This window comes from Littorina saxatilis, linkage group LG12, assembly GCF_037325665.1.
Source record: "Littorina saxatilis isolate snail1 linkage group LG12, US_GU_Lsax_2.0, whole genome shotgun sequence".
Taxonomy (NCBI): Eukaryota; Metazoa; Mollusca; class Gastropoda; order Littorinimorpha; family Littorinidae; genus Littorina; species Littorina saxatilis.
Window position 1 is genome coordinate 42,870,773 of NC_090256.1, and position 12,755 is coordinate 42,883,527.

The 12,755-nt window shown below is 42.3% G+C and overlaps 1 protein-coding gene across 2 annotated transcripts in view; it reads right to left on the reverse strand.

The window, feature by feature from the left end:
* Nucleotides 1-2,041: 2,041 nt before the first annotated feature.
* The window catches only part of LOC138981994 (cilia- and flagella-associated protein 69-like), a 42,258-nt gene continuing 31,544 nt past the window's right edge, over nt 2,042-12,755 (reverse strand). For both annotated transcript variants that reach the window (XM_070355194.1, XM_070355193.1), the window contains 8 exons: nt 11,927-12,119; nt 10,891-11,144; nt 9,834-9,992; nt 8,169-8,255; nt 7,863-7,927; nt 7,408-7,450; nt 4,963-5,110; nt 2,042-3,025 (listed from right to left, as the gene is read on the reverse strand). In XM_070355194.1, coding sequence (XP_070211295.1) covers nt 4,976-5,110; nt 7,408-7,450; nt 7,863-7,927; nt 8,169-8,255; nt 9,834-9,992; nt 10,891-11,144; nt 11,927-12,119 — 936 coding nt within the window. In that variant the 3' untranslated portion in view covers nt 2,042-3,025; nt 4,963-4,975. The remainder of the gene's footprint in view (nt 3,026-4,962; nt 5,111-7,407; nt 7,451-7,862; nt 7,928-8,168; nt 8,256-9,833; nt 9,993-10,890; nt 11,145-11,926; nt 12,120-12,755) is intronic.

The following is a 12,755-nucleotide window of genomic DNA, read 5'->3' on the forward strand; positions in this document are numbered from 1 at the left end:
GTTAGACCTGAGCAAGATTCTTTTTTGATTAAAAGACCCCCCTAAAATACAGAATAGTCCAAAGGGTGTAAACTTATATATCTAGGTGTTTAAAAGGCAAGACACTATTCTGAGCGATGACACGACACATCCCTGGCGGTGTGGTAGATGTTAGAGTGTGCTGATTAAAAGACCAACTGCTGGCAGATGATGTCTGGAATCTTTGCTCCTGGCATCCTGCTCTCTCGGTGCGGGCAACAAATGCCATGGTAAACAGGGCCATTAATGTCAGACTCTCTTTGCGGCCAGTCAAATGTCACCCCCCCAGTTAGCAAGACAATAAGGAGGGAGGGGGATGGGTATCACAGTTTATGAAAGGTGGGGGGGGGGGGGGTCGCTAGGGCTTATGTTTGGCCAAACAAAAATATATGTTGGTGTAGGGTTAACGTGACCAAAAAAGATAGGTTTTTTTTAATTTTTTTAAATTTTCTTAATTTTTTTTTTTTTAAGATTTAGTCGAGTTTAAAGGAGGTTACTTCCTTAGTCTTGGTATGGTTCGCAAAATGTTCCAAAAGTTGGGGGGGGGGGGGGGGTTTAGAAATGAAAAAAAAGTTTTAGGGTCAGCGGGAAAGAATAGGGTCGGTCGGGTTACCCTAAACCAACATATATTTTTGTTTGGCCTTATGACTGTGGAACAGCTTAAAAAAACAAGAATGGTTAGTTGATAGAACGTTAGAATGGTTACTTTTTGTTTTACAAAAACAACATTCACAAGTACATCCAATTAGCAAGACAATTTGCTTTGGGGTGGGGTGGGGGGGGGGTCGCTTGGGCTGATGCTGTGACTGTTGGACAGGTAAAAAAAACCACGAGAATAGTTAGTTAATTAGATTAGTTAGATTGATGTTTGACAAAACCAACATGAACAAGTACATCGACCCAAATGAATGGTCTTTATAGTTGACGAAAATACCAAAAAAATCAGTAATACGAGATCAACGTGTGTCCGCCCTCTATGAAGGCCATTTAGTCGTAGTTAAGAATGTGCCGTCACCTATAACCTTTCTTGTTATTTTTCAATTCTAAATTTTGGAACTTTAGCTGTCCATCTGTTTCAGGATTTATGAACTAGGTTGTTCATTCGCTTGTCATTTTTTAGGCATTTTTTTTTCTGAATGTTTCTTTCTCTTCCTGTCTCATGAAATAGAAAGACAGAAAGTGGCAAAATGAGAGAGAGAGAGAGAGAGAGAGAGAGAGAGAGAGAGAGAGAGAGAGAGAGAGAGAGAGAGAGAGATTCAAATGCAAGGGAGATAAACACGATTTGGACTCGAAACAATTTGAGTTTATCTACCTTGACCGTACATTGTGTACCACACACACACACAAACACCCACACAAACATCTCACACATAAACAAACACATACACACACATGCGTGCACATGTTTTCTCTCTCTAGCTTGACGTAAGCATATGTACACTCATTACAGTTGAAAACAAGAAGAGCAAACGCTCGATCGAGTCACTTTCGCAGTTCTGAATATTATATGAGGCATCAGATGGACAGGAAGAAATTGCTATTCACAACACAATGAGTCACGTTCACATAAAATTTGAGCCCGGTCACTTTTATAGTTTCCGAGAAAAGCCCAACGTTAAGTTGTGTGTTGCCGAACAGAAAAGGCTAGTTATCTCCCTTGTTTTTCTGATAACGTTCGTAAAAGGCTACAGATGTAAATACTTTGATGTAAAGAATAATCCTACAAAGTTTCAATCACATCCGATGAACTTTGTCAAAGATATAAAATGTCTAATTTTTCCTTTGACGCTGACCTGTGACCTTGAAAAAGGTCAAAGGTCAACGAAACCATCGTTAAAGTGTAGAGGTCATTGGAGGTCACGACTAAACAAAATATGAGCCCGATCGCTTTGATAGTTTCCGAGAAAAGTCCAACGTTAAGGTGGTGTCTACGGACGGCCGGCCGGACGGCCAGCCGGACGGCCGGCCGGACAGACTAACACTGACCGATTACATAGAGTCACTTTTTCTCAAGTGACTCAAAAATCATTAAAATCCATTTTATTCCTCATTCTGAATCTTTGTGCATTTACAGATATCATGACTCTTTTAAGGCAAGGTCAAGGACTACTAAAGGTCTTAGATGTGATGAACAAGAGAGAAAAAAATATGTGTATCTCTCTTTTTACATAATATTTCTAAACAAAATCTGCATGCAATTTGATTAACTCTTATTTCTGCAAAACGATATCCATGTACAGAAAATCCCAGTTTTAATACTGCAGAGAGAAAGAATCCACAAAAATCCACATGTTTCAGCCTGCTTGATCTGATGATTGCAGATTGAGTTGCAGTGTTTCCTGCGATAAAAGCACATCCTCGTAACTTTTTAAAGGTGTTTCCTGACAGGTATATTTTTGTCAGAATACTACTACTACTAGATCGGGACAACAGAAGATATCCTTCAGTCCTCTCATCTCAAGCACCACTGTACTTCATTTTTAATCAGTCCTGCTCCTCATCATTGAATACTTTATTTCAGTTGGTTTAAGGGGTATACAGACATGAAAAAAAACAGAGATACAGAAACTGTTGTAAAACTTAATTGACTTACTTCAACATCATTTTCCTTTTTTGAAGTTGGTAAATTGCTGAACCTAATATACTGTTTACACAGTCGACTGCAAACATTTTTTGTTTAATGTCAGGAACCTTGCAGGGATAAACAATAATGTATAAATGAATGACACATCCTTTCAATACAATTTGCAAGGCAAAATCAAAACCTCTGTAACAGAAAAAAAGGGGAAGGGGGAATACAAGCTATAATATAACATCATTAGTTAAAATGCACATCATGCGATTATCTGAACAGCTGAGGCACGGTTGAAGCATAAAATAATTGTTCAAATCCAATGCACAGCAAAGCGCAGTCTTCAGAGGCCACGAAACAAGGAAAATGTCTTTATCACAGATCGTAGAATGTAGGTGCTCGCAGATCCTCGTGTCTAAAATAATCCTGGGAAATCTGAAGAGAAAAAAGTTATGTAAATCAGCAGCTTCAAACATAATATAGCATCTTTTTAGAGACAACAAATAACCTTGAAATACAGTTAAGTTATAAACTGTTTCTGACAAAAAATTTCCATTTTAAAAAAAAAGGGAAAATATTTGGCAGCACTTTGCCTACATAGAGGTTACAACACGAGTGGTTTTTTATATGGCTTGTATTTCAGTCAAGACCCAGCGGATGAATATCAAGGGACTCACGAGCCTCTGGCGAGTGAGTCCCTTTGATATTCCCGCTGGGTCTTGACTGAAATACAAGCCATATACAAAATCACGAGTGTTGTAACCTGTATATCCCATGAAGATCTAAAAGACAAAGTGTGACGGAAACATCAAGCTTTAGGTGTCTGTTTAGATGAAGCACCTCTGCACATACCTTATTCTAAAGGCACGTCTGTTGATCTATGTCAAGTCGGTGCATAATGGTGGCTTGGTTGTCCCCGTCAGTTGAAAGCCTCTTACACGGGTTTGACTGAATACCTAGTGGTTACACATGCATCTCCTGAGATCTTGGACACCTTCATCGTCTATAGGGCCTATTGCACCGCAGAAGAGTTAGAAATACTCGCAAAAAGCATTAAACAGCTTGTCCAGAGAACACTCGTAGTCGATGATGTACCGATAAGGGCGTGTGTACTGGGCACGCTGTAACTTCACATGAGCATAGTCTTTTGTTTGTTTGTTTGCTTAACGCCCAGCCGACTACGAAGGGCCATATCAGGGCACACAAGACAGAAGTCGCAGCACAGGCTTCATGTCTCATCCAGTCACATTATTCTGACACCGGACCAACCAGTCCTAGCACTAACCCCATAATGCCAGACGCCAGGCGGAGCAGCCACTAGATTGCCAATTTTAAAGTCTTAGGTATGACCCGGCCGGGGTTCGAACCCACGACCTCCCGATCACGGGGCGGACGCCTTACCACTAGGCCACCGTGCCGGTGAGCATAGTCTGAACATAGCAGTGCTGGTCGGACGGACTGGGTTTTTAATGATTGCTAGTTTGACTTTTGTTTTAGTTGAGAGCACGAGCACACACACTCAAACACATACGGCTTGTCATGTTGATCACAAGAGAGAAATAGAACAGCGAATAGAAGGAAACATAACAGATTACGTCCCCTTAATATGACGCGATGGACGACAGACATCATGAAATCTATGACGCTACGATGATAGTCTCGGCAAGTCGAGACTAAAACTCAGCTATATAACACTGAACGACTCTCGCGCAAGTTCTCAAAAGCGTGGTTACCCCTTGCACATCCGGTCTATAGGTACATGTGCATTTTGGAATGTCAAGGACGACAGAAAGTTGAGCCAGCTATGATGTATTTCGTGCACCCTTATTTATCCTCTATTTTATGTGTTATAAGAGTGCAATAGTTACATCATAGATGTAACAAGAGAACAATGGAAATACAAGAAATATACCTAGAGTACATTTACAGAGACAAAGAAGGGAGGTCATGGGATATTATGCTATATACCTAACACCGTTGTTCCCATATCCTTTTTTATAATGATGTCCTGAATAATTACTATAACTGGGGACACAAATTGAAACAGTCATTCTTTTAATGTCTTGTTTTCCCAGATTGTCTCATCACAAATTCTGTAAATTCACCTCCACATCAAGACTGACTTTTCCCTTCAAGACATAAATGTTATTAGATTAATAGAGGTCTTATAAAGTGTGTGTGTGTGTGGGGGGGGGGGGGGGGGGGGTATGGGTGTGGGGTGTGTGTGTGTGTGTGTGTGTGAGGGTGTGTGCGTGCATGTAAGTGTGTGGGCAGGGTTTGGGAGTGTGTTTGATCGAGGTAAGGGGGTGGGATGAGCAAGAGGGGGGGGGGGGGGGGGGAGGGGAGGCGACCAGTCTATGAAACCAGCGTACCTGCTAGTCTGGTTTATATGGTGAGATGTTTGAAGAGCTGCCTGTCGCTGGAGGGCATGTCTCCGGGGTCGTAGGACGCCAGCTCCGTCTCGTCTACATCATGCACCTTGGGCGTGCTGTCGACCTTGACGTGCTTGCCACTAAACACCTGGGGACACATAAAGAAACTTGTACAGATTGGGAACAAATGTCTTTCTTGTCTGTCAGACTCTGGTACATACTGAGTAATTAATCATTCCATATCTGCATCTTTTCTCTCTCTCTCTCTCTCTCTCTCTCTCTCGGCTCGGCTCGGCTTGGCTCGGCTTGGCTTGGCTCGGCTCGGCTCGGCTCGGCTCTGTCCTGCTCTGTTCTGTTCTGCTCTGTTCTGCTCAGTTCAGTTCAGTTCTCTTTTTCTCCCCTCATCTTTCTTTGTGTGAGTGTGTTATTTGCAATGGATTACACAGATCCTTTTTTACATTTAGTCAAGTTTTGACTAAATGATGTTTTAACGTAGAGGGGGGAATCGAGACGAGGGTCGTGGTGTATGTGTGTGTGTGTGTGTTTGTGTGTGTGTGTGTGTGTATGTCTGTCTGTGTGTGTGTGTATAGAGCGATTCAGACCAAACTACTGGACCGATCTTTATGAAATTTGACGTGAGAGTTCCTGGGAATGATATCCCCGGACGTTTTTTTCTTTTTTTCGATAAATATCTTTGATGACGTCATATCCGGCTTTTTGTAAAAGTTGAGGCGGCACTGTCACACCCTCATTTTTCAATCAAATTGATTGAAATTTTGGCCCAGCAATCTTCGACGAAGGCCGGACTTCGGTATTGCATTTCAGCTTGGTGGCTTAAAAATTAATTAATGACTTTGGTCATTAACAAGAAGGGCAAAGCCCATACGACTCACATGCTTGACCTTGACCTTTACATGACCTTGACCTTCAGGTCAAATAACTAAACCTAGCAATGACATCATACACTAAGAACTGCTTTACACATTTTTCCTACCAAAATACATGTGACCTTGACCCAAGGTCAAGGTCATCCAAGGTCATGCAACACAAAGCTGTTAATTCAAGACATAGGAAGTACAATGGTGCTTATTGGCTCTTTCTACCATGAGATATGGTCACTTTTAGTGGTTCACTACCTTATTTTGGTCACATTTCATAAGGGTCAAAGTGACCTTGACCTTGATCATATGTGACCAAATGTGTCTCATGATGAAAGCATAACATGTGCCCCACATAATTTTTAAGTTTGAAACAGTTATCTTCCATAGTTCAGGGTCAAGGTCACTTCAAAATATGTATACAATCCAACTTTGAAGAGCTCCTGTGACCTTGACCTTGAAGCAAGGTAAACCAAACTGGTATCAAAAGATAGGGCTTACTTTGCCCTATATATCATATATAGGTGAGGTATTGAATCTCAAAAACTTCAGAGAAAATGGGAAAAATGTGAAAAATAGCTGTTTTTTAGACAACATTTATGGCCCCTGCGACCTTGACCTTGAAGCAAGGTCAAGATGCTATGTATGTTTTTTGGGGCCTTGTCATCATACACCATCTTGCCAAATTTGGTACTGATAGACTGAATAGTGTCCAAGAAATATCCAACGTTAAAGTTTTCCGGACGGACGTCCGGACGGACGACTCGGGTGAGTACATAGACTCACTTTTGCTTCGCATGTGAGTCAAAAATTTGAAAATTGTAAAAAAAAAAAATTGTTTTTAAAACGATCCAAATTTACGTTTATCTTATTCTTCATCATTTTCTGATTCCAAAAACATATAAATATGTTATATTTGGATTAAAAACAAGCTCTGAAAATTAAAAATACAAAAATTATTATTAAAATAAAATTTCCGAAATCGATTTAAAAACAATTTCATCTTATTCCTTGTGGGTTCCTGATTCCAAAAACATATAGATGTGATATGTTTGGATTAAAAACACGCTCAGAAAGTTAAAAAGAATAGAGATAAAGAAAAGCGTGCTATCCTTCTCAGCGCAACTACTACCCCGCTCTTCTTGTCAATTTCACTGCCATTGCATCGAGCAGTGGACTGACGATGCTACGAGTATACGCTCTTGCTGTAAAAATGCAGTGAGTTCAGTTTCATTCTGTTAGTTCGACAGCTTGACTAAATGTTGTAATTTCGCCTTACGCGACTTGTTTCTTTTTCTTTTTTACAGATCTAGCCTAGCTTTGCCTGTGAACCAGAAAACAAACAAGAAGAATTTCTTGACCAACATTGTCTGTGTTTCAAATCTAAAAACTAAAATTGACTGCACGTCATGTTTTTTGTTTCTTTCTTTTGGAACGCTAGCAGTCTATCTGTTTTCAGATTTTAAATTGTTATGCAATTTGGAAAATATTGATATGCTGTATTTTGGTTACAAACACTCACTGACTGTAAGAAAAACAACCTGTATGAACTAGGGGCATTACTTACAGTGGTACGCAAGCTGTGGAGTTGGGTGTCGTGGAAGTTCTTTCTGCAAACAGAAAACAAATAAAACTTGAATGGCAGTTACATGTAATGGCTAACAGGGGATGTAAAATCCACACATCTAAAATATCAGCAAACGCTTACAATGGCTATCTTTGAAAAATATTCAAATTTTTATCTGTAAATTGTTTGCATGTCACTCATTATTGTAAGTCATTTTTTGTACAAAGCATGATTTAGTTTTTGTCATCAGTAACACTTTTTGGGACAACAACTTAATATAACTCAATGTGAAGTTCATGGTCCCCTTGCGTGAATCTCAGTATGTGACATCACTTCCACAGGGTTAAGGCAGATTTGTTCCCGTTCACTTGAAAAGCATATCATATGTGTTGCAGATTTTCCTGGGTTTACTCAAGAAATGAAATCAAGCAAGCTAGATAGAAAAATGTACTCACGCATGTCTGTATTTAGGTTGCACACGTGATGCATCAATAGAGATTTCTTGACGCTCCTTTGCAGCCTGAAAAGACAGTAAAAGATAAGGTTAATAATGTGTGAGTGAGTGAGTGAGTGAGTGAGTGAGTGTGTGTGTGTGTGAGTGTGTGTGTGTGTGTGTGTGTGTGTGTGTGTGTGTGTGTGTGTGTGTGTGTGTGTGTGTGTGTGTGCTTTCTTGCATGTGTGTGTGTGCGTTCGTGCATGCCTGTCCATCTGTTATCTGTCTGTCTCTCTGTGTCTCTGTCAGTCTACCATGAGGATGTTACCTTGAGATAAGCAATGTTGGAGGTACGACCCACGTAGTCGGCAAAGTCCCCAAGCGCCTTCTCGTTCTGGCGGTGGTTTTCACGGATCTGTCACAGACAACACACACCATTCAACGTCACATCTCAAGTCACAACCCCAACATCTAAAGTCAAACGCCTCTGTTACTGCCAAAAATCTCAGAAAATCAGATCTTTAAAAAATGACAAACTCTTGAAATGAGGGTACATTTACAGAGATTATTAACAGAAAGAGTCTTAAAAGGGAGGAAGTCTGAAATTTAGGGGGCTTAAACAGGGGGTGGGGGTCCACTGTCATGCTGGGGGGCCCGGGTAGCTCAGGTGGTAGAGCACTGGACTTGTGATCGAAAGGTCCTGGTTCGAATCCGGGCCGGGACGGACACAGGTCAACTTTATGTGCAGACCCAGAGACGGTATCCATCTCCCACCCCCATGTCACCACAGTGAAAGGCCTCGGTCATTCTGCCATAAGTGCAGATGGCTGATAACACCTAAACACCCATACACTTGTGTATCTCATCTAAAGTCGGGTTAAAACCTGGGAACATGGCCCTTATGGCTTTGCTGTGAGGGCGTACAACTTGAATTTCTCTCTCACTGTCATGCTTGAGAAATGAGAGGAAGACAGTTTGAAAGAGTATGAGTGTCTGCAAGGCAAAACGCAAGAGTGCAAAGACTAAAGCTTCTCCTGGAATAATAAAACTGGAAAACAGGTGAACCTGTCTATAAAAACCACCCAAGGAAACAACAAAAAGAGGTCGATATAAACAGGTGGTAGTTATGAAAAAGTGAATTTGTTTGTTCGTTCATGGGCTGAAACTCCCACGGCTTTTACGTGTATGACCGTTTTTACCCTGCCATTTAGGCAGCCATACGCCGCTTTCAGAGGATGCATGCTGGGTATTTTCGTGTTTCTATAACCCACCGAACTCTGACATAGATTACAGAATCTTTTTCATGCGCACTTGGTCTTGTACTTGCGGGGGGGGGGGGGGGGGGGGGTTCGGACACCGAGGAGAGTCTGCACACAAAGTTGACTCTGAGAAATAAATCTCTCGCCGAACGTGGGGACGAACTCACGCTGACAGCGGCCAACTGGATACAAATCCAGCGCGCTACCGACTGAGCTACATCCCCGCCACAAAAAGTGAATTAAATGGAAGAAGAAAAAAACATTGTCAGAGATCCATTGGGGTGATCGTAATGGGTAGGTAGTCGCTTTTAAGAGCTGGTAGTCGGGGTAGATTCTACTGTATATGCATGTGAAATGCTTCTGCCTGTGTGATACAAAGTAGAACAGCACTGGTATCAAAGAACTGAAAGGTGATTTTCAGAGTCTCCACTGGGCATGTCTAGTTTATTATCCTAGTCATAAATACCCTGTGTTGTTTGAAGGGATACTATTCCCTGTTACTTTAATACACACATGCAAAACCACCAACATACACAGATAGACAGGTAAAAACAACATAGAGACAAGAGAGGTATAGACAGAGCCACAGAGAAACAGACAAACACCCACTCAGACAGACAGATAGACATGCAGCCACAGACAGCCACAGACAGAGATGAACACACACACACACACACACACACACACACACACACACACACACACACACACACACTGAGAAACAAACCCAATACCTCAGCATAGAACTCCTGTTCATCCAGGATGTTCTGGTTGCGCTGAGCCTCGAGCAATTCCGACTGCGTGCTGGCTACAATCTGCGCTCGCTCCTCGATGGCCCGCGCTATGGCCTCCATGGCCTCCGCATCCGGCGTCACTGGTCGCACGTTCTCCACCTGATACAAGAGTGGTTTTGGTATCAGTTTCATAAAGTCCTGTGAGGTTACCCTCATGGAAATTCAACTGGCCGCACATTCTCCACCTGATACAAAGAGTGGTTTTGGTATCAGTATCATAAAGTCTTGTGAGGTTACCCTCATGGAAATTCCACTGGCCGCACATTCTCCACCTGATACAAGAAAGGTTTTGGTATCAGTATCATAAAGTCCTGTGAGGCTACCCCCATGGACATTCTGGCTGCTTTCTCAATGGGAAAAGCGAGCTGCCATACAGTACAGTGTTTGAACTATAGCTACATGCACACTCTCAGTTGGCTCAATTTGTTGAGAACAATAGGCCTTGATCCTGGAATTGAGCGAACCACCTCTCTCTTTCTGTCAACAACACATAGTGCGGGTTAAAATCTCAGGATTGGGGAGAGCTTTATTTCTCAGTCAACTTTGTGTAGACTCTCTTCAGTGTTTAAACACCCCATGTGCACACATGCGCACAATAAAAATCCCAAGCTCACAGCTAAACTCCTCAGGGCTTGGAAAACATGAAGACATGCATGCATGATCTTTTGTATCTCATTATTATGATCGATACTATGACAAGACAAGCCTTATAATGCTGGCGTGTCGAAGAAGACAGCCACAGCGGGCTTGTTCAAGTGAAAATATCACACCATCGGCATATTACCAATACCTGTCCCAATATAGACCAACTAGTCTCCCCCGAAATCAGCGTATGCTGCCTGAATTGCGGGGTAAAACTGGTCATTAACGTACAAATCCACTTGCGCAAAATCATGAGTGAACGTGGGAGTTTCAGCCCATGAACGAAGATATAGAAGAAGACCAACAAGTCCAAGAAGACGTTAATCTCTCACAGTCAGCAACACATATCACTGACCTCCAGTTCCTTCATGGTCTCTGTCCACACCTCCCCCATCTTGAAGTCCAGGTATTTCTCGATGATGGTCAAGGTCACGTGATCCTCCACACTGAGTCCCGGCAGGTCGGTGAAGCCGATCTTGCAGAAGAGGGAGTAGATCTTGGCGCGCATGTTCTCTGACACATCAACGATGGCCTGGCTGGGACAGCTGGCAGGCAGAGACACTGTACCCCGCTCCTCTTGGACCCGACCCATTAGTGGTTTGTGTACTTCTGTGGGAAAATACCATGGGATAGTTTGGTGTTGATCAAAAACATTTTGTCAACTTGCTTAAAAAATATGTTTTGAAAAGTGTAACCAAGTGCCGAAACATCACAATCACCTTTGGAGGCGAAGTCCAATCAAACAGGATTGAGAATTTAAGAGCTTATTTCTAAGCCCTATAAAAACTGTTATGCATTCGCAAAGGAATCCATGAACATACAGAGAGACAAAAGCCGCCAGACCCCATCACAAACAGAACTCTACAATCCACAGGTGTTGCCTACTTCAAAGGCGAACAACTCTGCAGAGTCTGCTGTGAAGGGTGACGGTAGTCTCCCTGTCACGCTCGACCCCGTTTGAATGAACTTTGTCCCCAAAGTTCCGAACCATGGACCCGCCAAGCTTAGGTCCCTCCCAGGTTTGTGGAATGGGAACAGCACGAAAAATGATTCAGTGGCCATAACGCCATTCCTGAACATAGGTGTTGCCTACTTCAAAGGCGAACAACTCTGCAGAGTCTGCTGTGAAGGGCGACGGTAGTCTCCCTGTGACAAAAGCACACACCTTTTAGAATAATATATGACCAATTTTTGTTTTGTTAGAGTTTGATTCTGTAACAAGCCCTACCAACTTACACTTCAATAAAGTTTTGGTAGTTTTGACACTTTCAAGACCTTGTTTTTTCATACTTTCTCTGCATAACCTATGTATATTTGCCTCCATTTTAAGACCTGATTTATCAGATTTTTTGAGGTCTTAAAAGGGGGGTTCTATTGTATTCAACATTTACCTGTGATGGCATTGTTAGCGTCTCTCTTTGCTCCAATCTCCACCTCCTCCTTCCTCCACATGTCGCACAAGAGGTGAGCGGCGGTGCAGGTGTCACGGCCGCGCCAGGTGAGGACATGGTTGATGGCCTTGGGGTTCTCGCACAGGTCCAGCAGGCACCCCATGATCAGGTTGTGCATGTTCTTGGGGCACACCTGACAACACACAAATACAGTCAAACCTGTCTAAAATGACCAACCAAGGGACTGACCAAAAGTGGTCATTATGGACATGTGATTCCCTATGAAGAGATGAATTATGTAGAGGTGTCACACAAATACAGTCAAACCTGTCTAAAATTACCAATCAGTAATACGAGATCAACGTGTGTCCGCCCTCTATAAAGGCCATTCGGTCGTTGTAGTTGAGAATGTTTTTTGGTCAAAAATCAAAACGTTCCGTCGCCTATAACATTTTTGTTTTTTAATTCTAAATTTTGGAACTTTAGCAGTCCATCTGTTTTGGATTTGTGAAATAGGCTCCAACCCAGGGACTGACCCAAAGTGGTCATTATGGACAGGTGATTCCCTATGGAGAGGTGAATTATGTAGAGGTGTCACACAAATACATTTGTTCTTTTTTTTTCTCATTTATTCTACTTTATTATCCCAATGCTTGGAAATGTGGGTCTCTTCCTCCCAGTGGAAAGTTAGCAGCAACAGAGTCGCGCTACCCAGGTGTGTGCGTGTTTAGGTGTAATCAGCCACCTGCACCTGTGGCAGAATGACCGAGGTCTTTTACGTGCCACTGTGGTGACACAGGGGAGGGACATGGATACCATCTCTGAGTCT